At 49.3% G+C, this 27,538-nt stretch overlaps 1 protein-coding gene across 2 annotated transcripts in view; it reads left to right on the top strand.

Annotated features, from left to right (window-relative positions):
• The first annotated feature begins 609 nt into the window (after positions 1-609).
• pcloa (piccolo presynaptic cytomatrix protein a) overlaps positions 610-27,538 on the top strand; it is a 49,410-nt gene continuing 22,481 nt past the window's right edge. Inside the window, exons 1-8 of one of the 2 annotated variants that reach the window (XM_084701726.1) lie at positions 610-818; positions 3,287-4,376; positions 6,017-7,192; positions 17,389-17,514; positions 17,614-17,682; positions 20,758-22,875; positions 22,909-24,952; positions 25,347-26,881. In XM_084701726.1, the coding sequence (XP_084557852.1) occupies positions 610-818; positions 3,287-4,376; positions 6,017-7,192; positions 17,389-17,514; positions 17,614-17,682; positions 20,758-22,875; positions 22,909-24,952; positions 25,347-26,881 (8,367 nt within the window). Of the gene's footprint in view, positions 819-3,286; positions 4,377-6,016; positions 7,193-17,388; positions 17,536-17,613; positions 17,683-20,757; positions 24,953-25,346; positions 26,882-27,538 lie in introns of both variants that reach the window. The other variant, XM_084701727.1, reaches the window with a different exon arrangement.

Here is a 27,538-nt window from a genome sequence, read left to right as displayed (position 1 = left end):
ATTCTGACCTTCAAAACACTAGACTGTAGGCTGTATTCCCAGATGCCTGTTTAATTTAGCCTGGTTGAATGTATCTGGGAGTGTATATGTTTGTCTGTGTGTCTGTATGTGAATGTGTATGGTCCTTATATCATATCCCACCCAGTCTTACGGCGAAAGCGCAACCCGCAGAGGCCAATCCCTGTACGCAAAATCAACACACATCTGAGGTCACAATACTTTTTATTAGCCTACAGAAAGTAACAGTTCCTAGACCGGTATGACACGACCGGTTAAGTAGCTGTTATTTAACGATTGTCCCCTTTAAATACATTTTTCCTTCGGTGATGTCTCCGGATCACCTGTCAAATGCGGAACATGCGCGTTGGTGAGAGCAGGGAGACGAGGTGGTATAGTGGAACCGAGACCCGCACAGAAATCGTCGTCCCCTCCGTAGCAAATATGCAAACATCACTGACACGACATACCGTTGTAGAAGAGGGTGTTGAGATCGAGACATAATTTGGGATGCCTCGTGAAGCCGAGGAATCCCTTTTCCACAGCAACCGTTGGAGCTAAAAACGCAGAGCGTCGCGTACCGAATCTAACGGGGGGCGGGAGGGGTCGATCATGGGGAACGAAGCAAGCCTCGAAGGAGGTGAAGGGGCGCTTGCTGGATTACCGGAGGGTCTCGCACCGGACGGGAAGGGAGGCTTCATCCGGATCCCCAGTGGGGTACAAGTGGATCTCAGCCAACTCAGCGAGGATGACAGGAAACAACTCGCCGCCGCTATGTCAAGGACGCAAGTCAGGAAGCCTGGAGGCGCTCCGGCTCGAAGGCAGGGATTTTCACAAGAATTTTGCGTCTTTAAAATATCCTCTTCCCAATAGAGTACTCAGTTGTGTCTCTTTGTGGGTGTTTCTGACGTGTTTTGATCAGATAACTGCAGGTTGCTAGCAGCATCAGAAGAGTGCTGGTTCACACCCATTCACATAAGATAGGCTACCATTCTCTCCCTATCCTTTTCGGATTCATTATTGCAAGTGGTAAAATTTGACATTGGGTTGCAACTAGAAACATTTGTAAAAGCGTTTACATCGTGGTCGGTAGTTTTCCCCCCCCCCATCACGTAGTGTTAATCATTTGTAAAATGAGCGCATCCACCTTATCTAAAGCTGCATAGCCTACTGTGTCACCATTAGGCTGAATGCTCATAACATACTGCTGCTTGTTTAATGCCATTTATCACACACAATATGTAATATTCCTTTATGTAGTCGTTTCATTACTGCGTTACCTGTCTAAAAATAGCTTTATCAATCAATTTAGGGCTGCTCTTTAAGATCTGGGAAGACACTAGTGTTTGTGTGAAAGAATCGAAATGCCTGCTGGGTAAAATTCCTCTTACTAGCGCTAGCTGGATTTTTTTTCCCGCGGACGACGCTCTTTCACCCAAACAAATAGCCTATATCCACTTGTTCATATTTATATCGCTAATTACCTTGGCAATGTTTGAAAAATGTTCGTATTCGCACCGTGTACAGAGATTGTTTTACTTGACAGTTTTTACGAATGGTTGGTTACAAAAACGCTCGGTTGAGTGAAAAGAATCATGTCCTGGTTCTAAAATATCCCAGTATGTGTTTGATTCTGATATATGCATCCTTATTAAATTACAGGGCATTAGCAATTGATACAATTGGATCTAAGGATAAGGATAGGCTACTAATTGCCTTCAGTGGTGAAAAACGTTATTTTGATCAAGCTGGACTGGGGGGAGGGGACATGATAAATATTAATATGTCTATATTTAGAACTGCAAGTGCAAATGTCATCAGTCATTGATTTCCTTCCCATTGTTTTTCAATGAACGTTTTGAATTTCGTCTTCGTAATGAAAGATATTGAGAATCTTGGAAGAGCTCAGAGTTAGTTTAAACGATGAGAAGCGCACGAAGGAGATGTACAGTAGTCGCTGGCCTTGGTTCTGAAAGCAAGCAAGCAGCATTCGCGCCCCCTGAAGCAGATGCGTAAGATGCGTAAAAAGAAGGGAGGGGGAAGACATTTTTATATTAAATGTTATCATTTCATCAACAGTCTTCCGTTTTTCTGGAATAGTTATTGACTTGTTATTAAACCAGAAGCGAAGCCTTCAATGTATTGCAGCTTTTGACTTAATCGTGAGCATTGCATCGATCGTCTCGTGACCGTCACGTCTTAATTGAAGAATTACAGAGTTGTCTCCTCTGTTGGCTGTTTCTATCGCCTCCCTGATCCAACTAATGAAGACATCTCATCTTACACTACCTGAGCCATTTCACTCTGTCTTTTGCAGTCAACGTTCTCTTTTGACTTTCCGTTACTCTCCGTCGTCGGTAGCCTGCAGTAGTAAGCTACTATCTGAATTCACAGGGGTGATGAAAGACCTGTGTCTAAAAACTTTAGGGCTAAGGGGCGAGAATCCGTGAGATGTGTGGAAAGTGGTTTACTGGCAGAGATATAACTCCAGTGGTGTGAAACACTCTGACTCTGGCATAGTAGGTTTCTGATCAATTCTCATAAACTTATCAGGATTTTGAAAACTGACGGATTTATATAATATCTGTCAGTTCATTTGATCTTGTCACCATCGATGTAGATTTAATTTGACTGGTATTGTTTTGTCTTTCTTCTTCTGCTTCGATGGCATGGATGTAACCATAACAACACTGCCAAAGCATCAATGAAACAAAATGAAACTTTTCATAGATTTAAATAAGAAAACTTTCTGTTTCTGTTTTCTCTCTTCCTCTCTCTTCCATCTCCTCTCTCTCTTCCTCTCTCTCTCTCTCTCTCTCTCTCTCTCTCTCTCTCTCTCTTCCATCTCCTTTCCTCTTTCTCTTCCATCTCCTCTCTCTTCCATCTCCTCTCTCTCTCTCTCTCTCTCTCTCTCTCTCTCTCTTCTTCTCTCTCTCTCCTCTCTCTCTTCAATCTCCTCTCTCTTCTTCTCTCTCTCTCCTCTCTCTCTTCCATCTCCTCTCTCCTCTCTCTCTTCCATCTCCTCTCTCTCTTGCTCTCTCTCTCTCTCCTCTCTCTCTTCCATCTCCTCTCTCTCTTCTATCTCCTCTCTCTCTCTCTCTCTCTCTCTCTCTCTCTCTCTCTCTCTCTCCTCTCTCTGTTGCTCTCTCTCCTCTCTCTCTTCCATCTCCTCTCTCTCTTCTATCTCCTCTCTCTCTCTCTCTCTCTCTCTCTCTCTCTCTCTCTCCTCTCTCTGTCTTCCTCTCTCTTCCATCTCCTCTCTCTCCAACTTCTGCTGTGTGTGTCTCAGGCCTTCAGAAGCGGATGCCCAGCAGCGCCCCCAGCAGGCAGGAGGCGGGGCCTCTCGGGGCCCGACAGGCCTCAGCAAGAGTCGGACCGTAGACGCTTTTGGACAGGGCCCCGTGGGCAAGCCGTCCCCAGGCCGCAGCCCCTCGTCCCTCAGCCTCCTCGAGTCCAAATTCCGGCAGGAGCCCAAAGACCCAGATACCAAAAGCGGCATGTTCGGCTCTAACTTCCTGAGCGGGGCCAACCCTCTCAACGCCGTGTCCTCCATGACATCCTCCGTATCCTCCTCCATGTCCTCTGCGGTCAACATCCCCAAATTTGGCTTGTTTGGAGATGAGGAGGAGGATGATAGCCCCCCTCCAACAGCAGCCAAGCCAGGAGGGAAGCCCCCTGGGGGGCCCCCAGGGCAGGGCAAAGGCCCTCAGCAAGGCCCAGGGCCCAAGGGCCCCCAGCAAGGAGGGCCACCAAGACAGGGCCAAGCAGGGCCCACTGGACAGGGACCTAAACCAGGCCAGGGCCCCCCAGGACAACAGGGCCCAAAGCCAGGCCAGGGACCCCCAGGTCAGGGCCCCCCAGGGTCCAAGGGCCCCCAGCAAGGAGGGCCACCAAGACAGGGCCAAGCAGGGCCCCCTGGACAGGGCCCCCCCGGACAGCAGGGCCCAAGGCCAGGCCAGGGGCCCCCAGGCCAGGGCCCCCCAGGGTCCAAGGGCCCCCAGCAAGGAGGGCCACCAAGACAGGGCCAAGCAGGGCCCCCAGGCCAGGGGCCCCCTGGACAGCAGGGCCCAAGGTCAGGCCAGGGTCCACCCCAACAGCAAAAAGGAGGCCCACAAGGACCCCCCCAAGGACCTGGGGGTAAGCCAGGTGGTCCTGGGAAGCCTGGGCCCCCAGGCCCGGGTGCACAGCCAGGCGGCCCGGCCAAGGCAGGAGGACCCCCTGGCCCCCCAGGGCCTGGGAAGCCTGGAGGTGGGGCGTGTCCGCTGTGTAAGAGCACCCAGTTGAACGTTGGAGCTCAGGAGCCACCCAACTACAGCACCTGCACCGAGTGCAAGAGCCAGGTGTGCAGCCTGTGTGGATTCAGCCCTCCTGATTCAGCGGTAAGAAACAACTGGATCTGTATGTTTGACTGTTTGTATGTGTATATCTGATATGTTTCCAACTGCGTCTCTTCTCGCCCCCGTCGCCTGTGTTAATGAAAAACTGTCTCTCTTAGGATAGAACTTCAATATGAATTCTTAGAAAGTGTCACATCAAGAATTCAGAGTGCCTCCGATACTAGGGCAGATTCAATATTGATGGCCAGTGTTCCTCCCTGGAAACAGTCATCTTGTTTTGTGATATCAATACAGACTGGGTTAGCTTTGTAGCATTAGCATAGTTTCACTTCGTACTTTATACTTAGCTTTTAGCTTGCTAATACTAAAAATAGCTTTTAGCATAAAACGAGCCAGGTGTTAACTACTAGCTTTTAGCATCTTTAGCATTCCGGAGATGCTAATGCATGTCGGTGCTAGCTCTAGCTAGGCGTCTCATATGAGCAACACACAGCATGAGCAGAAGATGTTACCATATGGACACTGGGGAAGTGAGCGAGGTGACTCATGTCTCAAACACAGGAAGTTACCATAGCAGAGCTACCTGCTGGGCACTGGTTAACCAAGCTGGTCGATAGCCATTTTTAAAGCCTATTGCGTTACAGCTACTGCAATGTTCCCAAAAGGGAGATTTCCCCTGCGCTACCAACACAGGCAGGGTAAAGACAACACTCAGACGTAATGGATTCCAGAGGCTGTTTAGCCCGACGCTGTGCTTGGCATCCTGTACAGCGTAATGAGATCAGCGCTATCTGTACTTCATCTTCTCTTCAGAATAGCGGTATTGTTTGGATGTTTGACACCAATCATGAAAAGACAAATGAGTTGAGCTGGTTGTTCCATCATGCAGGCAAATGATAGTGAAAATATCAATACTGGCCTTTTTAATTATTCTATGGCTAGGTCACTGTAGTAAGGAAATATACTAATGGTTTTATCGACTAACCTAAATAGGATAATAATATCAAAAGGCCCTAAATTTATGGTGGGGAAATACTTTTGTGAGCATCAATATAGTACATAACAACAAGCCCATGTTTCATCATAGGAGCTTTTAAAATATAGATAGATTTTCAGTATTTCAAAACTAAATCAATAAACTTCACATACTCAATGAAGACAAATCACGTTATATAAATAATAGGATTTTCTACCTCAGATCAGGAAACACATGCTGTTGGAGAATGTTATAGCTGTTTTGGAAATTGCTTTGATATATAAAGGCTCCATCATTAATGCTTAATGAGACTGTAAATTTGCAATATTTGGTATTAAATCCCCAAGCTTAGTAAGAACTAATTTGTCTCATGAAGAGAGGAAGGAAAACAATTTGGTTTTGGAAAGAAGGATCATGTGCAACTGGAACTGGCAAATTCATTTGTGTTTGTAACTGGAATAACAGAACAACATTCTATTAATGTGTTATATTTGTGCATGTGCATGCATTTGTGAGCAAGTGTGTGTATTTCACATCTGACCATATTTTGTAAAACATTTTAAGATCGATTTTGGCCTTTTTCCTTGGCTTTATCCGACAGACAGAATTAGCGATAGACAGGAAACGTAGGAGAGAGAGAAGGGATGCAGGAATGGTCCTGAGCTAGCGGGGCGTCCACGTCTGACCGTGTTCTGTCTTTCCACAGGGTAAAGAGTGGCTGTGTCTGAACTGCCAGATGCAGCGCGCCATGGGGGGGATGGAGAACTCAGGCCCCCCCTCCACCATGCAACCACGACAGGGCTCCGCCCCTTCCTCCCCACAGAGGAAGGACCCCAACGCCAAACCCGATGGCAGGAAGCCATCCCTCCTAATCAAGCAGCAGAGCGTCACAGACTCCTTCAAAGGCTTAACCCCTCCGACGACCCCCAAGCAGAAATCTCCGGGTCCTTCCTCCCCAGGGCCCATGTCTCCCGGAGGACAAAAGCCCCCAGATTCTCCCGGGTCCACAGGGAGCAGGTCCCAGCCTCCCTCCCCCCAGCATCGCCCAGGCGGACCGCCACAAATCGACCCCAAGACGGGCCGCCCCATCCAGCCAGGCCAGAAAGGAAGCCCCCAGCCCTCTCCGGCCAAGCCCAAGCAGGAGTCCAGCTTCTTCGGGGGCCTGGGGGGCCTGAGTCTGGGGGGGCTGACGGACGCAGCCAAGCCCCCTGCCGCTGCTTCCCAGGCGGCAGAGTCTGTCACAGGAAAACTGTTCAGTGGCTTCGGGGGGTTCACAGAATCGGCGAAGCCTCAAGCCCCGCCCTCCTCTGCCCCTAAACAGGAAGAGTCCGTCGCGGGGAAGCTGTTCGGAGGGTTCGGCTTCAGCGAAGCAGCCAAGCCTCCGGCCGCCGCCTCCCAGAAGGCCGAGGCCGTTTCGGGGAAGATGTTTGGGTTTGGGTCTTCCATTTTAAGCTCGGCCACAAACCTCATCTCAAACGCTCCAGGGGCTGAGGACGCAAACGAAGGCTCTCCACCTGGTTCCCCTCCCGACACCCCCGGAGCGGACTCCCCCCTCGGCTCCCCCCCGGACTCCCCTTTCTCCCCTCCCGGCTCCCCCCCGGATGACTCCGACTGCCCCCCTGACACCCCGGACGCCAAGTCCAAGGAGGCCCCTAAGCCCATCCCCCAGGAGGAGAATCTAGAAGTCCAGCCTGCACCAGAGCCTCCCAAAGCAGATGAGCCTCCTACTCCAGCCCCAGGCTCTGGGGCCCTGGAAAACTGCCCTCTCTGTAAGGTGGCGCTGAATGTGGGATGTGACCCACCAAACTACAGCATCTGTACGGAGTGCAACAAGACTGTCTGCAACCTTTGTGGTTTCAACCCCACGCCTCACCTGGGAGAGGTAAGTCCAACACCACCACTCTGGCAAAGCCTCTCTAAAATTTGATCTTCACATTTCAGTCGTAAACATCTTCATGAATTGTTTTAAACGTGGTCGCTATGTTCTACATGTCCCACAGCCCATTAGTCACAATACTGTGTGTCTTCTAAATAGATCAGAAAGTATCTCCATTTTATGCTCTTGAATTGGGTCACAATGGAGTGACTATAAAGTGTAAACAGGCCAGGAAACATCTTTGTTCATGTGATGTCCAATCGCACTAGGATAAGGATGGCAAAAAAAATTTCTGTGCACTGCAATCCCCCTTATAACCCTTGTGTGATATTCGGATATATGGAACCCATTTTCAATATTTCAGTAGATTCTTTTAAACCTGAGAGACTTATTAGCCTTTGAGAGAGTGACACTTGACTGTAGTCTTATTCACACCATGAATGTGTGTGTGTGTGAGAGAGAGAGAGAGAGAGAGAGAGAGAGAGAGAGAGAGAGAGAGAGAGAGAGAATGCATGTGTATGCATGAGCGTGTGTAGAGAGAGAGAGAGAGAGATGTTCAAAGAGTATATGGAAACTGAACACTCAGTGTGCTTTTTTCCTGAGGGGGTGGGGGCTGTTTGGTTAGAGCCGTCATTGTGTTGCGTTTCTCTCTGACGTTCAGTGAACATATATGGTTGTGCATTGAGCACTACCATAAACAGATGGTTCATGGGTTCATCAAAGTGTAGAGTGGAGAAAAGGCAATGTAACTCATGTGGTTCAGTAGATAAAACCATACTCTAGAAACGTTTTGTCCTTATGGCGTGTTGATGTGAGAAATTTAACCAAAGGTTAAACCTGATGTCAGTACATTTTATTTCTTTGTAAGCCTTGACACAATTAGGAAATATTTAGACTACGTTTTTTTGTAGGTTCTCTCTCACCTAGAAGGTAGAATCAATGTATATTTGAGATATTCTTTGATTACAATTTCTTACTATTATAGTAAAAAGCAGCATTACTGGTAATAAGCGAAGTTAAACAAAACATACTGGATACCACCAGGGAAACAGTAGATGTACTTTTGTAAAAGCACTGTGTTGAAGTATTTTTCACCTAGCGTGTTAGCATAGCCAGGGCCATCTCACGCATTCGGCGTGAGACTCAAGCACAGGACACAAACGTTGACAGATAGGCCGATGGTAATTTCACGACAAACCTTCGATTAAACTTGAGAGCCCTGATAGCGTAGCATGTTCAGGAGAGCTTCTTTGCTTATTTTCCACATAGCACACTAGCATAGCACGTTTGGGAGAATTTCATTTATTTTCCACCTAGCATGCTAGCATAGCGTAGCTTGGGAGAGCTTCTTCACGTGTTTCTTACTTTGTGTTTGTCAGGGGTTTAAGGTGGTGTGGTGGTGCGTGGGCAGGACTGTGGTAATCCCCACTAGGTCTATATTAGGGGCGCTGAAGAGCTTAGGCAGAGAATGTCCGGTTCCACTTCCTTGAGAGAAAACATCCGTCCTTTTCCTGCATCATGGTCTAACAGACCAGTATTGGTCCCGCATAAAGGAGAAGGGCTTTTATGAGTAAAAGAAAAAGAAAAATATTCAAAAAAGTAAAATCCCAGTAAAATGCAACTCGCTAATCATTTCAAGCAACGCTCTTTAAGTAACACTCAACCAGCCTTCCCCTAGATGGCTTATCTGCACGGTACAACACACAAGTAACATTGACTGGCGTCCCACGAGACAAGCAAACGAGGAAAAGACCTCACCCATCAAACGACGTCATGGGTTTTCATGCTTTTTAGTGTTGTTGTAACGACACATCTTGTGCATAATAAGGGGCTGCTTACCCGGATAATTGAGGCCAGACATGGGCAGGTGTGTAATTACACTGGAGAGATCTGCATCCCAAGGTGCTTAAGCTTCTGTAATTGGACAATGATTTGCCACCACTAGACCGGCGCGTCTTAACGTTGTTACGGATCGGCTTGTTTTGTGAAGAATTATAGAGTGGAGGAACAGGAAGACTGCAGGAAGCACAATGAGCACCACACCAGCTGCCTCCACATGCCACACACACTCCGTTCATTCCATATTCAACAGCTCCAGAAGGATGAACAAGACAACCCGATTATGCAAATAAAAAAGACCCCTATTGAAGAGAAACAGAGACTTTACTACAGCTTGAAATCATTTCTGTATGTTTCAGAGAACGTGGGGATCCCGGGGCCGACCCAAACCTCTCCATCCAGCGGAGACTCTCGTCTCTAACCTTGAACTGATTGATGTTGTTCCCTGGTTTTTGTTCGCTGTAACGTGGAGAGCGTTCCTCTGTTTGTAATGAAATCGAGGGTGTGAGTCATTGATGTATGGCAGCAGCGCTTGGTGTAAGGCAGGGCCTGGCCCAGCCTTCCTAGGTTGACTAATCTGTGCGTTGTGTGTGTAGTGTGTGTGTGTGCATGTGTAGTGTGTGTGTGTGTGTGTGTATGTATGCGTGGTGTGTGTGTGTGTGTGCATGTGTAGTGTATGTGTGTGTGCGTGTGTGTGTGTAGTGTGTGTGTGTGTATGCGTGGTGTGTGTGGTGTGGGTGCATGTGTGTGTGTGTGTGTGTGTAGTGTGTGTGTGTGTGTAGGTGTAGTGTGTGTGTGTGTGTGCATGTGTAGTGTGTGTGTGTGTGTGTATGTGTAGTGTGTGTAGTGTGTGTGTGTATGTGTAGTGTGTGTGTGTGTGTGTGTGTATGCGTGGTGTGTGTTGCTCTCAGAACACCAGCTGAAGAGTAGATGTGTGTTTTGTACAACGTTGTATCTAACCCTAACCCGTTGTATCCCACGGTGTCTGAAGAACTCGGGTTAGTCAGCAAAAATTGTGGAGGTGTGCAGTTTGGGGCGGTTGTTGGGGGTGGGGGGGGGTGTATACAGTGTTATATCTTATGGAGCTTTAGGGCAGTCTGCGTTGAGGGCTGGATGTGTGTGTGTGTGTGTACTGCAGTTTGAATGGAATCTGCTTCCTAAAAGGATTTGAAGGGCAGGAGGGTGGCACTTCTTTCCACCCAAGGCTAGAGGAGTCCCTTAACTGCTGTGTGTGTGTGTTATGCATATACATAACACACACACACACACATCCACTGGCTGGGTGCTGGCTGGTTGGGTCCAGCCTGGCTGGGTGTTAACTCTAACCCTGGCTCTGTTGTCCTTGTGGGGGAGATTGAGGCCTGCTAATGGCCTGAGCTGGGGATTCTAATGATTCTAATGATAATAATGTGCTCCTCTGTGTGTATGTGTGTGTGTGTGTGTGCATGTGCTCCTCTGTGTGTGTGTGTGTGTGTGTGTGCATGTGTTCCTCTGTGTGTGTGTGTGTGTGTGTGTTCAGGGGTGTGTGTGCTCGGTGGGGACAGTAGTGTGAAGCGTACAGGGAGGCACACATAGTGTGTGAGAGAGACTGTCACACATTAGATAGTGTTTCTAGTGCTGCGTTCAGACTGAGTCGTCTAATGCTGACCTCTAACCCCAGGACAGTTGACCCCTGACCCCAGTTGGTAGTGCTGTGTGTGACCTCTGATATTCCTGGAGCCTCGTTAGCCTCCATGATCACCCAGCGAGCACCTGTGGCCTCACTGAGACGCAGCTGATCTCTGACCCGTGTGAGTGTGTGTGCTGTGTCTGTGTGTGTGTGTGTATATGTAGTGTGTGTGTGTGTGTATACGTGTGCGTGTGTTTGCTTGTGTGAGCAGCGTGTGTGAGAACGGTTACAGTTATCCCTCATGCTGTCCCTCTGTGTTCGGTCCTGTCCTGTGTACCCCCCCTACAAACACACACACACACACACTCACAGCGTGCTGAGCTCTGGACTCTGCATGGTTTGTCCTGGTCCCTGCTCATTGATATTCAGGCTTCTGCCCACGCTTTCACGCTTCCACCGACGCTCGGAGCAGTGCTCTGCCCTTACACCCAGCAGCCAGGCAGGAACACCTCCCTCCTGGGTCTCACACACACACGCACACACACAGACACACACACAGACACACACAGACACACACAGACACACACAGACACACACAGACACACGTTGCTCAGCCTGGCGCAGTGTTCTGTATCCTCATTATGTAATCCACCCCTTCCTGAAACTCCTCCTATAACTCAAGTCTTGTGTTTACAGTATACATAGTGCATGCGTGTGTGTGTGTGTCAGTGTGTGTGTGTGTGCGTGTGCGTGTGTGTGCGTGTATGTGTGTGTGTGTGGGTGTGCGTGTGTCAGTGTGTGTGTGCTCTGCTCCCTAACACAGCACCATCTCATTCACTACCATCCCTGAGGACAGAGAGGGGCAGAAATAGCTAAGTGACAAAAGAGCCACAGACCCAGCCACACAAGTGACTGCAGGGCCTTCTGGGTGTTCTGTCTCCCCCACCCCTCTCTCTCCCTCCCCCTCTCCCCCACCACTCTCTCCCCCACCCCTCTCTCCCCCTCTCACTCCCCCCTCTCACTCCCACCTCTCCCTCCCCATTCTCCCCCTCATCTCCCTCTCTCCACCCCTTTCCTCTCTTCCTCCCTCTTCCTCCATCTCTCCTACATCTCTGCACCCCTCCCTCTCCTCCTTCCCTCTCTCTCTCCTTCCCTCTCTCTCTCTCTTTCCCTCTCCCTCTGTATTTCCCTCTCTCTCTCTTTCTCTCTCTCTCTCTCTCTCTCCCCTCCCTCCCTCCCTCCCTCCCTCCCCCCTCCCCCTCTCTCTCCGTCTTCCTGCTCGTTGTACTTCCTGCCTTTGTGTTAGCCAGTCTCTTCAGAGGGCCGTTCTGACGCTGGCTTCCTGTCTGCTCAGAGCTCCTACGGAGTCATCCACAGGGCCAGGCTCACAGCCTTGAAAGGAGCAGTATTTATAGACATGAAGGTGTGTGTGTGTGTGCGCCAGCCAGTGCCTGTCAGTGTGTGGACCTGTGTAGACCCAACATATGGTTGATTTGATTGTACAGCAAACACTGCAGCCAGTCTATCACCAATGTCATGTCGCATCCCATCCACCTTTTTAAACACAGAGTGAAAGACAGCCCTTAACTGCAGAGTGTTGAAAATGAAACGCGTTGTTCGTACGCCATCATAATGGTAACATGTGGGTCTAAACTGAGCCCCGAGGACCTAGACAGAACATTACCGTTACCAGGTCACGACTGTTAATCATATATTTTATATCTCTTGTCTGATTTATGAGAGCACAGGGGTTAAGAATGAGGTTGTATTTTAGCCAAGCAGCGGCTTGGAAAAAAGCTGGAAAAAAAGGAGCCTGCCAGGGCAATTGATTTTGTGCCAGTGTTGCTGGGGTACGCAGGAACAGACACACACACACACACACACACTCACATACTCACTCACAGGGCCTGTCTGATAACACAATCTGCAGTATTTACGTCAAGAGGCCTTTGGCCACGTCAGATATGCCACGCTACCAAACACTGCCCGCACAAACACACACCACAGTCACACACACCAAGGCAACATTCACTGGCCACTAGTGAGTCATCACTGCTGAGTTAGTTTGTCAGTTGTCACTAAAATGACCTAGATTCAGACAATCATGAGATGAAAAGGCTGGTTTAATGGCAAGAGGGGCTCTCCCATGAAAGGCTTGATCTGAGTTTAAGGATATCAAGGACTTGAGGCATCTCAGGTTCAAGAAGTCATTGATCAGTTGATTGATCAATGTGGTTGTCTTTCAGTTTGATCTGTTTTGGTCTCTCTTGTGAGTTTTAGAGTTGGGGGGGAGGGGTTGAGCAAGAGAGCAGGGTAGAAAGACAAGCAGGGCTAGCGATAGTTAAGGAGAAAGGGGATTAACAGAGTAGGAAGTGAAAGATGAAAGAGAGGGATTAGCAGAAGGGAAAACAGGCAACATTCGAGGTATGAATGCCTCAGTTACGAGAGCAAAGGAGCTGTGAGGTAGCTGTGAGAAAGAAAAAAAGGTGTTTGGGAGGTAGACAGGTTGTCATGAAAGGAAAGCGGGGGGGTGGTTGTGAGAGGAGGAATGAACAGGAGGACCCAAGGAGAGGTCTGTTTCAGACAGGAGAGGTGCCAACTACCGCTATCCTTGGCAAAACTCTAACAAGCTTCTCACTGTAAGTCCACAGCTGTTAGCATTCGTGCTAGCTGGGAGAGCTAATGTGGTTGGGTTTGAAAGCATTAGCATTGTGTTACTCCCTCATGTTAGCTACATGATGTAGTAGCCTATTCTGATCCAGAGTTTCAATATGGGATGCCTCCCCTGCCCTCCATAGTAACATTGAAAAATAGTCCCCAATATGAGATGTATGTCTCTGTATCTTTTTACAACTTATTTTTCATCTGTGCCCCTCCCTCTCTCTCTCTCTCTCTCTCTCTCTCTCTTTCTCTCCCTCTCTCTCTCTCTCTCTCTATCTCTATCTCTCTCTCTCTCTCTCTCTCTTTCCCTCCACCTCTCTCTGTCTGTCTCTTCCCCTCCATCCCTCCACCCTCCATCCCTTCACCCTCCACCCTCCACCCTCCATCCCCAGAGCCCTGGTTGAACTGGCAAGCTGACAGTCAACACCTGTCCACCTGTGCACACACAACTGCGAGGGGAAAAGCTTGCTTGAAACTGCTTGTAGACACACATACATCTGATGTGAACCAACCCCATACAGATGTTGGGGTTAAATGCTGACTATCTGGCTCAGTCAAAACATTCTTAGGCTCAGCATGTGAACATGTTGGTGACCAGGACTAGCCAGGAGCGCTTATTTAAATCTCCACACCATCTGGTAAATATATCAGAGAAATGTATGCAGAATCTGCAAGGAACATCTTACAATCGCAAACTCACACTATCACACACACACTCACACTCACACTATCACACACTCACTCACACTCACACACTCACACTCTCACACTATCACACACTCACACACACTCACACTATCACACACATCCTGGCGTGGCTGGATCTCGGTTTTCTACCTACTCCCCCGGCATAGTGTGTATAAATAGGAGCTTTCACTGTCTCTCACCTGCTCACACACACACAGCGCGCACACACACACACCACACACACAGCACACACACACGCACAGCGCACATACACACATACACATTCACACCAAGAGATAGCATGTAGAGCCGACAAGGAAATGTGCAACTGTGAAGGGAGCAGAGAATGTCCCATCCCATCAAGCGAGAAGCTGCTGAATGGAAATGCCACTGCAGCACTGTTGTTAGACACAGCTGTGGATGATATTTAGTATGAGACACTATTTTCTTGTTATGTTTAAATTGACCCAGAAAGCTTTCCGATGACCCCGTCTTTCATTGTCATGCCAGGATAGTCTATATTTTGTGAGGACTTAAGAGTCTTTGGAATCTTCTCTGTGATTTGAAGATCATCCGACCTTGACTTTGTTTACCTCTGTTGTTTAGTCATTTAGGATGTAATTAGAAGTTTGTGTATTCAAGTTTAGTTTCCACATTTCTGGTCAGCAATCCTTGTGGTGTCCTTGAGCGTGTTTGGGAGTATTTCCACTCTTTCGAATTTGAAGACTTGCCTTTGTGTCTGTGTGTGTGGACACGTGTGTGTGTGTCTGTGTGTGTGTACACACTGGTGTGTGTGTGTGTGTGTGTGTGTGTGACATGAGCCTCTGCAGTTCCCCTTTGTGTGTGAACACTGCTTTGGGAACCTCTTACTCTTCTAGCTGGTGGTGTGGATGTTGTATATCTAGACTTGGAAAGAGAGAGAGGTTCCATCATGAAGTATATCAAGGAGGATTCTTCCTTCCTGTCTATGGAGGAGGTGAAATACTGCAAAACAGGGTGCATGGAAGCAAGTGTGTGTGTGTGTGTGTGTGTGTGTGTGTGTGTGTGTGTGTGTGTGTGTGTGTGTGTGTAGGAACCCTGTTTATTGTGGAGGATTTCCAGACGGCCTGTCATTTGTGATTTCTGATAACGTCAGCGATGACAAGGACATGAGTGGCCCTGTGTCAACTCAACAGAGGGTGACTGGCTGGCTGGCTGGCTGGCTGGCTGGCTGGCTGGCAGGCAGGCAGGCAGGCAGGCAGGCAGGCAGGCAGGCAGGCAGGCAGGCAGGCAGGCAGGCAGGCTTACTGACATCCTGGCTGGCTAGATCCTTGTTATTCCTTATCACTGGGCATCTCTCCGCCGTCTCTCTCTGTGTTAATAGACCGAGCAGTCAAGCTGAAGGACTCGGCAGAGTGTGGGCCTGGGAAGAGGGCTTCATGAAATCAGATGTATTTTATGAGTCACATCCACCGAGGACACAGTCAGCCACGTCACCACGCCTCTGCCGTCTCCTCCTACTCTGCTCCGGGTCCGGCACACGTTGTCTTGATCTCGTGACAGTGATTCACGGTGTCGCCATTCAAACTCTAATCAATGTAACCCATATTCCATTGGAGGTGTCTCCCCTGCCTGCCGGTGAACACGCCCCACCTCTGCTGTGCTGACAGGCGGACCTGTGCCCGTGTCAGTGGGGGGGTGTCTGTCCAGACAGACTGTGTACAGACTCACGCTCTATTTACAGTGCCTTGTCTCCCCCCCCCCTCTCTCTCGCTCTCTCTTTCTCGTTTTGTCTCTCTCTCACTCATCCCTGCTTGCTGCCTCTTGCTCTCAATGTTTTCCAGTGTTTTCTTAGTGTGCTGTGTATCTACCTGTCTGTCTGCCTGTCCCTGTCTGTCTGCCTGTCTGCCTCTCTGTCCATCTATGATCTTTTCCCATCCGCTGTTGGCCACTTTAACAAGGCCAAGGACTCTCACCGACTTTAAATCACAAGCTGCACAATGACACCCTGCACATTGCAGTTTGCACTATTGTATCGTTCTCTTGCACTATCTGTTTTTTTTTAGGTTAGATTGTAATTATGACAACTTATATTTTATATTATATGTTATTCCCCTTAGTATTAGCTAGACCCCCCTTAGTATTAGCTAGACTTTGCTCCTTTTGTATAGTTAGACCACATGTTTAAGTTTCAATATTCCTATATGTTTAATGTATGCACCTCCCTGCCAAAGTAAATTCCTTGTTTGTGAAAACACTCATGGCAAATAAAATCCCTTCTGATTCTGATGGGCCAAATCTAGCACCAGCACCACTGTTACATCACAACGCTGTGAAGCACAGCTTGTGTTGTGGGAAACACAGACTTCATCCTGCGTCAGAGATGAAGAAAACGAGGCTGTCTACCCACTCTGGGACCTCTGTGTACTTGTGTGTGTGTGCTTGTGTGTGTGTGTGTGCGCTTTGGATCTTATCTAGAAACCCTTATGATGTTAGAGACCAGTTTTCAGTAGCCGTAGCAGTTTTGTAGAGCTCCCTTACAGTAATTGCTAATGCTGCATGTTGAATCACCTTGTTCCATTAAATATAAAAAATTACCCTCCAATTGCAATTCTCACTGGGTCCGATGATGTGTTTATTTAATGCTTGTTCAAGTGAGTGTCAAAGAATGTGAAACATTGATAAAATAGCCATGACAAGGCTGAATCAGTTGTCCTCTGGGATCAGATTTGAACAGCTGTAATCGTAATGGTTTGTTGCCTCATTGCTGAGCTGAAAAAACACTAATTATTTCTGGATGCTTTGCTCCCAAGTGGACAGGATAAATGATGATAAAGTCATTGCACTTTCAGAGTAAAACTGCTTCCAGAAAAACTTTGTTTAATTGCGTGCTTTTGCACTCTGTCCACTGGAAGATTTAATCAGTTCCAAATCGTCTTTACAGAATCTGTAAGATTGTGGTTAGTAAATGTAGAACATTAAACAGATTAAAGGGTTGGACTTGGGGTCTTGTGGTATATGTATATTATTGTATTCTGGTCAATACATCAACCTCTATATACACATGCAGTGGATCTGTTATGGGCCTGTTTGAAATGGCTGCCCCGCCCGTCTCTCTAACATGCACTGGTAAACCCTTTGGCCCATTACCATGCATTATAAATGGCCTATCTCCTAAGTTACATAAATGTGAAGAGCTCTCCTGAAATAGATGAAGTTACTCCGGCTCCTTGTCAAAGTCACCTGTTAAACAGACTTATCCGAGTCAGTGTACATTTGCCTCATAGCTGTTTTAACGGGAAAAGTGACGTCTCTTGTTCCATTTTTAACACTCATGTCCCAACTCTTTAACAGCTACACATGCAAATACCACTAAAACATTACCAGTATCTTACCTTGTCTTTTTTCATTTTCTTCTGATTTACAGAAAGAATGGCTTTGCCTCAACTGCCAGACCCAAAGAGCCCTCTCCGGCCAGATGGGAGACATGACCCCACCGCCCACGGCATCTCCCACCAAGAAGCAACCGCCCGCGCCCCTCCCCACCCCTCCTGCCTCCCCTGCCCCAGCTCCTGCCTCTCCTGCCCCAGCTCCTGCCTCCCCCGCCAAAGGTTTAACCAGAACTGCCTCCGTGGCTCGTGCCCCTCTGGAGGCAGTGGAAGGCAAACCCGAGGCAGAGGCAACAGCTGTAGAGAAGACCCCGCACCTTCCCGATCCCAAGGTAGTACCCGAACACTCCCAGCCCCAAACCGTAGACACGGCCTCCGTCCAAGCAGATGCACCACCCATCCCATCAGAGCATGTTCCCTCTCCCTCTGACAGACCCCTTGAGGAGAACACAGAGTCTAAAGAACCAGAGAAGGCTGAGATGTTAGGAGAACCTGTCACTGCTCCCCCTGTGGAGGTACCGCAGGAACATCCCCCTGTGGATGCTTTACCTGTGGATCTTCCACAGGAAAAGCCTCGTATTATTGAAGGACTAGAGGAGGCAACAGGGCTCAGTGAGGCAGCACCAGAACCAGATGAAAACCAAGGAGTTGTTGAGGAAGTGGCTGAAGGAGAGGACAGCTCACAGGCGCCCCCTGTAGGTAGAGAGAAGGAGGAACTTGTTCTAGAGAAGGTCGCAGATGCAGCACTTGAGGTCGTGGCTGAAGGAGATGTCAGCTCACAGGCGCCCCCTGTAGGTAGTGAGAAGGAGGAACTTGTTAGAGAGAAGGTTCCAGATGCAGCACTTGAGGAAGTGGCTGAAGGAGATGTCAGCTCACAAGCGCCTCCTGTAGGTGTTGAGAAGGAGGAACTTGTTCTAGAGAAGGTTCCAGATGCAGCACTTGAGGTAGTGGCTGAAGGAGAGGACAGCTCACAGGCGCCCCCTGTAGGTAGTGAGAAGGAGGAGCCTGTTCTAGAGGAGGTTCCAGATGCAGCAGTTGAGGTTGTGGAGGCCGAGGCAATTGCAACACAAGAGATAGTCACAAAAGACACCTCTATTATCCCTGAAACACCTACAGAGCCTGAACCTGAACTTCCACCTCCTATAGTCACTGAGCAGGATGAGATGGACTCAGGAGAGAAAGCTGTAACTAACGAGGCAGAGTTAAGTCAACCACCCAAAGCAGAGGAACCACCTTCCACTCCTGTTCTTGCAGTTGCAGAACAGGAATTCATTGTCTCTGGGAAGGCCGCACAGCCAGAGAAGGAGTTTGAGCTAGAACCACAAAAAGTGGACGAAGTTGCCCCTGCTCAAGTTAGTGAGAAAGAAGAGCCTGTTCTCAAGAAGGTTCCGGAAATTCCTGCTGAGATAGTACAAGCTGAGGAAATCTTGCCCCAAGAAATAGTCTCTATTGTCCCTGACCAACCTACAGAGCCTGAGCCTGAACTGCCAGCTCCTGTAGTCACTGAGCAGGGAGAGAAGGAGTCAGGAGAGGAAGCAGGAAGTGCAGAAGTACCGCCTGCTAACTCCCCCAAGGTTGAGGAACCACCGCCCACTCCCCTCGAGGTTCCAGAGCAGGAGAAAACAGAGGTTTCCACAGAGGTTACAGAACACGCCGTCTCTGTAAATGACAGCACCGCCTCTTTAAATGATAGCACCGCCTCTGCTTTGAAAGCTGAGACCGAACCTTCAGGTGTAGCAGGGGAAAATGAGAAGGTTACCGCAGTAGAAACCAAGGCAGAACCAGAGCCAATCTCGGAAATGATAGATATTCAAAAGGAGGCTCCTGTCCCTCCGACAGAGGTATCAGAGAAGTCTGGCCTTGTTGAAGAAGAGGTGTCTCCTAAACCAACACAGCTACAGCCAGAGCAAGAACCTCAAAACATAGAGCCACAACCAGTAGAGTCGGCTCAAGAAACGATGTTGGTCGAGCCTAACAGTTCATGTCCCCCTGTAGTTAACAAGGAACTAGCTGACGGTAAGGTAGATCCAACTTCATCGGTGCAAATTGAGGAGAAGCCTTCTGCGACTCCTGTAGACAGTGAACCTCCTGAGAAGGTAGAGAAAGAAAAACCTGTTGTAATCGAACTGGCAGAGTCGGTTCCAGCGGCTCCTGTTGATGACTCAGAGAGAGGCAGTCCTGAGAGAGAGGCAGAGAAGGAAGAGTCCAAACCATTTGTAGCTGAGGATTCAGTATCTACAGTTCCTGCTACTGAAGAAATAGTCCCTGATGTTAAGCCAATGGAGGTAGAGTCAGGGACACATTTTGACTTAGCCTCTCCTCTGGCCCAAGATGTTCAACCACCTGAGATAGAGAAGGATCAACTGAAACCTGAGGTAAATGCAGAAAGTGGAGCTAACACAGAGGGAATCCAGACATCCATCGACACAAAAGTTGAACTAGAGCCGGCGGCAGATAATGCATCTGTTCAATCTTCTCAACCTTTGGGTTGTGGAATTAATGAGGAAAAGGTCAAACTTGAAGAGAAAGTACAAGATGTAGAGTCTGCAGTATTAGCTGCTAGCAGTGAGCCCCAAAACTCTGAGATAGTTGCTGAAGACAAACCCACGCAGAGAGAGTCAGAACTTGAACCAAAGCCAGATGACATTGCTAAAAATAAACAGGAAATGTCTGTAGCTGAGAGAGAGAACTTCTTCAGGCGTTGATAAGAAAGTATCAGAAGTTGCACAGGAGGTGTTATCTAGAGAGGGTGACTCAGTGCAGTCTCCTCCAGTATCTGAGCGTGCTCTGTCAGTCATAGACAAACAAGTTGAATCACAGCCCACCAATGGGGGAAAACAGGAGCCTGTCTCTGTACATAATGTAAACACTGACATGAATGAAAAGGACAGCGTTGATAAAGAATTGAAGGATGAAAATAAATCGGAGGAAACTAAAATATCAGAGGATGAATGTGAAGCCAGTAGTGTTCCTTCAGACCCAACCCCAGTAGTCGAGCTGACCTTCCCAGCCCCCGTAGATAGTGAGCAGGACACAGTCCGGAAGGGTGACCAGTCATTTCCTAAACTTGAGGAGAAAATAGAACCTGAAGTTCAACGAGTATGCAGTGGAATGGATGCAGATGGAGAGGTAACAGTAGAATGCAGAAACAGTAGCGGTTCAGTGTCTACAGTACATCAGAAAATATTCCTCAAGGTGTCTCTAGTCTCCATGACTGTTTAGATCATTTACAAATGTATTTGTTACACTGTTTGTACACTGGATTTAGATACATTGTGAAGTTGGATTCCCGTCTACCCTCTGCATGTTCATTATCACATTTCATATTTACTTCTCACATATTGTTCTTGTTATATTGTATGTTTAAAAATATATTTCTAATGATCTCTTACGTCCCTTTTCCAAAGGCTAAGGCAATGGAGATGCAGAAAGAGCCTGGAGACAAAGACCTCGCCACAAAGGAGAGCAGCCCCACAAGCCCATCAGATCTGGCTAAACTGGAGAGCTCTGTTCTCCCCATACTGGAGGCCCAGACTAAGGAACCGACGCAACCAAAGGACGACTCCGAAAAACTCACAGATTCACTCAAGGGCAGACGCAAACTGGAAGTGCTGCCGATCTCGTCAGAGTCCCCCAGCTCCGAAGATGACAGGGAGCTCTCTGAGAAAAAAGAAGCAGACGCCCCTAAGAAAAGACTGCTCGTGCCGACGGACCTCAGAGGCGACTCACTGGAGGACAGCAGCGAGAGTGTGGGTAAAGACAGCCCCATGTCCGGGGACGAGGAAGACTTCATTCGGAAACAGATCATGGAGATGAGCGAGAATGAAGACGCCTCTCCATCCGACGAAGAAAACCTGATCCGGCGAAAGATCCGAGATCAGGAAAGGAAACGTAACGAAGACCAGAGGGGAGACGTGAAGGAGAGGAGTGTGTCAGGAAAAGCCCGGCGCCTCGTCAAAAACAGTACCATCAGCCCTGATGACGACGACATGAAGAAAATCAGCACCTCGCTAGACGCCCCTGGGGACACTGGGAAAGAGGAGGGAACTGAATCCAAAGTTGACCAACCTCAGACAGAGGAGCAGGAAGGTGGCATGGGCGTACGTAAATTCAGAACCATCGAGCTCAACACAACCACTTATCCGGTAAGTGTGCCTGGAATACCAAGAGATGACGGCGAACTGGAAATGGAGAACTTGACGGATTCGCCAGATGACCGATCCAGAGGTGAAGGTTCCTCCAGCCTCCATGCCTCCAGCTTCACTCCGGGGACGTCCCCAACGTCGCTGTCCTCTCTGGATGAGGACAGCGACAGCAGCCCCATACGCTCCGGCGAGGGAAAACAGCACAGGAAAGCCAAACACAGACAGCCTGGCCAGGTCCTGCCCACCATCGAGGATTCCTCAGAGGAAGAAGAGCTTCGCGAGGAGGAGGAGCTACTCAGGGAGCAGGAGAAGCAGAAAGGCTCGGGGAAGAAATCCAAGAAGGACAAAGAAGAAATACGAGCGCAGAGGAAACGAGAGCGTCCTAAAACGCCACCGAGCAACCTCTCCCCCATCGAGGATGCTTCTCCAACAGAGGAGTTGAGACAAGAGGCCGAAATGGAGGAGATCAGACGTTCCTCCTGCTCGGATTTCTCCCCCAGCATCGAGTCAGAGCCGGAAGGATTTGAAATAAAGGCGGAGAAGATTGTAGCTGTCCAGAAAGTGTACACGCTGCCCACATCGATGTCCCTGTACTCACCAACGGACGACAAAGACAGACAGGACGCCACTCACAAAAAACAACTGAAAACCGCCGACGAGACGTATGAAGAGATCATGCTAAAGGCTAAGTCCCCTACAGCTGATAAGGTTGAGATCCCACCGGGGAAAGAGTCCCTTTACGGAGGTTTGCTCATTGAAGACTACGCCTACGAGTCCCTTGTTGCTGGATCAAAAACTCAGCAGCAGGATCCTGAGAAGATCTCAGTTCCAGCTTCGCCCAAAAAACTCAGATCGCCAGATGAGGTTTACGAAGACATGATGCAGAAGAGGAAAGAATTTATGCAGTTGGAACAAGAATTCCAACAAACACAGCCTGTGTCGGAGAGGCCAAAACCTACAATCATATTACAACCGGCCGACAGTAGCACCTCTGCCAGCGCTAAAGTTTCCATAGGCAAGGATGGGAAACCCTTGTTAGATGCAGAAGCTGCTTATGAAGAGCTCATGAAGAAAGTGCTGACTCCTGGAACCAGCCCAACCCAGCAGACTGACGCCCCCCCAGCAGAGGTTGCACTTCCTAGTCTTGAAGCTGACAAAGCTCTACCTAGAAGGGCTCTCCAGCCCATTCCAGACCTCAGGGTGACGCAGTGTTCGTCGGGAGAGGAAGGATCTGACGAAGAATGCAGTGCAGCCAAGATGCAGGACGAGCCAAAAGCTGATGTTGCTGAAGCTGACCAGACACCTTCAGTGACAGAAGATCCCACAGCGGTTATCTGCGAGGTCCCACCAGCAACTTCGTCCAACCAACCGCATGCCATAGTGGCGGCATCAGAGGTGGAGCAGCGAGTGGAGATTAGCCAACCCGAAGCCATAGACCTCTCCGGTGTCCAATCTGTGACTCCAAACATGGTCCCAAAACCATCTGCCCCGGTAGATTCCAGTGTGTCACCTTTACCCACCGTGCCACAGTACATCCCTACTGTGCCCAGCATCGTGTCCACTGCCCCTCCTGTCCCCCCAAAACCAGCCGTCCTCCGCAGGGGCATGTCTCAGGAAAAAGCGGACGTCCCCATCCCTCCGCCACTGCCACCTCCGACACTACCCAAACCAACCGTTTACCCAAGGAAACCTCCGGTTCCCCTTCCACCTCAAGCTTCATCGACCCCAGTCAGGTGTGACCCTGTGGCCATGACAACAGGACAAGCAGGGTTAGCAAGTCAGCCTGTGGCAGCTACATACAAGCCCCACGTTCCTCCTCCAGTTCCTCCAAAGCCTTCCTCCATCCCTGCTAGTATGGGGTATAGCCACAGGCCAGGCGATGGCGTTAAACCGCCTGTTGCACCAAAACCAACAGGTTCTCAGCCAACTTCCCCGGCCCATGTCACATATCCACCAAGACCCACTGTGCTCCCCACGGGCATTTCTGACATGGCCTTGAATCTGAGCCCCTTTTCTGAAAGGCCAGGTCACACCTCACCAAAGTCCCCCTCCTCCCCCAGATACGCCAGCAACCTCCATGACACGTATGTGGTCATCACTCTGCCATCCCAACCCAGCTCTCCAGTTGAGGGCTTCACAACCCAGGCCCCATCAAGTCCAAGCCCAGTATCTCCTTTAAGACAAGCCCAACCTCAATCACAGCAGTATCCACAGCCACCTCCCCCTCAAACAACCAGGGTGCCCCTGGCATACACTCGAATCACTGAGTCCATAGAAAGCCAAGAGATATGTGGACCAGAGAAGGTTGTGTCGAGCTCCTGTCACGTGATTGAGGCCATATCGGCTTCAGCACAGCCCCCTCTGGTCATGCCCAACCTCCTTTCTCAAGTAGTAACGACAGAAGTCCAAAGAACAACTGTATCTGTGGTGCATGAAAGAGCCACACCTCCCATGCCAGCCCCCAGAGCAACCGGCGTTCCCATTTCGTTGGAGAAACCCAAACCTCAACAAACCCACACTGCACAAAGCTACCAGCCAGGAGAGGTAGTCGACCTTCGCACGATGAAGGAGGATCTTGAATCATCCATGAATGGCATAGATCTGTCCGCCGGCCCCGAGATAAGACGTCACTCCTTGGTACCAGACATTGGTGGTGTTCGTCCCACAAGTGCAGTGCAGTCATCGGTTGTCAACCTCAGCGCTGAGTCCTCCACTGTTTCCATAGTGACAGACAGCATCACCATAGTAACGTGCGCGGCAACCATACAACGGTACGAGAATGTAGACACCCCCGAAGCATCCTCCTGCATGCCCCTTCAGCTCACAAAAAATAAAGCGTTCGAGCCTGTTTCTCAAATCGTTTACCGGCCCATAGATTCTCAACCCTCCACCAGCGCCAATGCAGAAATCCCCATAAACCTCTCCCTTGGATCCAGCATGGGAGGTGGAACCTTCCAGCCACCGCCGGTCACCATCGCCCCAACTCCCACTCCCGCATGTGTCGCCAATGGCCTAACCAGTGGCACGGCCACAGTAGCAGGGGCAGTGGACCTCAGCACGGTAAAACCTTTCAACACAGTGGTGTCAATCGACCCGTCGACTGTGGATGTCGTTACGGCTGTGATCACTGAGGATGATGGGAAGCCGGTGGACTTGACGGCTGGACGGAGAGCCGTTTGCTGTAATGTCGTCTATACACTCCCTTTTACGGGGAGCTGCACCACGCAGCAGGCAACCACACCTTTACCCGAGGACCGTTTTGGATACCGGGATGATCATTATCAGTATGATCGTACGCCGTATGGAATGAGAGGGTTTGGCGGGATCAAACCGTCGATGTCAGACACTAACCTGGCCGAGGCCGGACTTTTTGTCTACAAAAGCAAGAACAGTTATAATTTCAATGGCACCACTGAAGGTGCTGTTGACCTGACATCAGCAAAGATATCCGATGCAGGTCAGTGCAGTGATATCACAGACCTTTCCTTAAAATATCACTTTGAATTTCTTCCACTTATTCACGGCCAATGAGTGTGTCCGTTTTGTGAGCATTTTTTTGTCTTTTTTTGTTTGTTTTTTCTTTCATATAAGTTGTTTGCATGGACATTTCATTTTCATCATTTTTCTCATGCTCTTCCATGACGTTTCCATAAACAGATTTACGAGCTTGCATGCTTCCATGTCGTTCTGGCTTGGCATCACTTCTCATCTTGCAAGGCTGGACTTTCATCTATTCTTTTTTTTTTTTTTTTTGCTTTCCTCATTTGGATGGACCATGGCTTTTTGTGAGCAATTTTACCATTTACGTAATGAGGTCTGTGGATTCAATTGTATTTGTTTGCCTTCGACAGGAGAAGCTGTTGACTACTCCAAGAAAGGAGCATACTCTGGGATGACAATTCCTCCTTACTCCCAACCCAGAGTAACAGGTTCCACAGGGACACTCTTTGGAACGAGCAGTGTCTTGAGGTCGTCTAATGGTGTGGTTTACTCTTACTCAGTGGCCGCACCCATTCTCTCCACCTATGCCATCACCACCCAACCTGGTTCCATCTTCAGCACAACCTACAACACCCTGTCAGGGATGCACACCAGCGACACCATGCCGTCCCTCTCAGACCTCCAGAACCAACCCCTCACCAGATCCCACAGCTTCCTCTCCACCCTGTCCATCACGACGGCAGACGAGCAGAGCAACGCTCCCCTCAACCTGGAGATTTCCAAACACGGCGTCTCCGCCGCTGGTTTAGGCATCTCGACCGCCGCAACCTCTCTGGCTCTGGACTCTTACACTGAGGCGTCCTTGGAGGCCATCGCGGCCTCCCTAGAGGCCCTGTCCTCCCCCATGGTTCCCGGGGACGGCCAGTATCAGATGGAGCGGGAGATGCTGGAGGTGGAGAAGATGAAGCAACAGCGGCTGGCGGAGGAGCTGGAGTGGGAGCGGCAGGAGATCCAGCGCTTCCGCGAGCAGGAGCAGATTCTGGTGCAGAAGGAGCTGGAGGAGCTGCAGTCGATGAAGCAGCAGATCCTCTGCCAGCAGGAAGAGGAACGCCAGGCCCATCTGATGATGCAGAAGGAGACCTACGCCCAGCAGCAGCAGCAGCTGGAGCAGATCCAGAGGCTGCAGGAGCAACTCCGGCAGCAGCTGGAGGAACAGAGGTTCATTAAGATGTACCCAGGGGCCGATGCCGTGGGTCACGGCCAGCAAGAGGCCATCATCTTGGGGCCGGACGGCACGGAGCTGTCCCGCAAGATAATGGACAGCGGGGTTCAGACCGACGAGGAAGACGGGGCGGTCGAGAAAGCGTACACGGCGGGGAGGAAGAAGAGGACGGCGAAGAAGAGCGTGGACAGCTGCGTGCAGACGGACGACGAGGACCAGGAGGAGTGGGAGGTGCCGGCGAGAGGGAGACGGAGCAGGCCTCGCACGGCCCGGGGAGAGAGGGGGGGACAGGCCGATATGTCTATCCAGGCCCATGCTGAGATCTCCATACAGACGGACACAGAGGGCAACGTCAGAATGGACACGAGAATGGAGCTGTCAGACTCGGAGAGAACTTCCCCCAAGAGAAGACCCACCCCCTTAGAGATAGGCACGTCCCCACACCTCAAAACTGACTCCATCACCCTTCAAGCCCCTCCCAAATCTCCCAAAGTTCTCTACTCCCCCGTATCTCCTTGCATATCCCCCAGCAAATCTCTGGAGTTTGTGTCCTATGAGAAATCACTAGGTGACACCAGCCCCCAGAGGATAAGAGGAAGCATTGAACCGACCAAAGTCTCTCCTGCTAGCCCGAGGTCGTCGAAGGTCATGCAACGATCCCTGTCAATGAGTCCCACGGGAGAGGAGAGAGCATCATCTAACCAGTTTGGGGAAGGTTACTCTGTAAGTCAATTATTTTTTTTCCGATAATAGTGGGAATACATATCGGAATGGGCACTCCAGTGTTTGGGGTAGTGTCTCTATCAATTAAAAGAAATCTTTTTTTTCTCATCATGACACTGTAGGATTAGCTTAATTGAATTAATGAACTACTATTCTATTTTTTTTTTACTACAGTAGCACAAAGTTTTCCCTCTGCCCCTCTCAGGATGTAAGAACACTTATCTGTCTAAGCGGTTCATTGAGAAGCACCTCATATATGCATGAAAATTGGAGAGCAAAAAGCTTAGCTTGCAAGAAAATATTGAGCCACCACACATCCATAGAGATTTATCTGAATAAATCACATATTTTGTGGCTTCCCCTAAGAAGGCACATTTTAGTTGAGAATTTAAGTGCATCACATAGGAATGTACAGTAACACTTTATCTGAAGGTACACATATTCACCCTTTACTAGTTGCTTATTAACATGCTTATTAGTAGCAGCTTGACTCTTTATTAGTCATTAGCATGCATGACCATATTCTACAACTGCTAGGCCATGAACTACAGGGTTTTCCTCACTAACCTCATAATTACTCATAATATTATTCTATCTGTAATTCCAGAAATATGTGTGTCACCGACATCTTACTCACCAACTGCATCATGGGCGCTG

The sequence above is a fragment of the Hypomesus nipponensis genome, chromosome 7, assembly GCF_054491055.1.
Source record: "Hypomesus nipponensis isolate SF chromosome 7, ASM5449105v1, whole genome shotgun sequence".
NCBI classification, from domain to species: domain Eukaryota; kingdom Metazoa; phylum Chordata; class Actinopteri; order Osmeriformes; family Osmeridae; genus Hypomesus; species Hypomesus nipponensis.
This window is presented reverse-complemented; position numbering and strand designations above follow the sequence as displayed.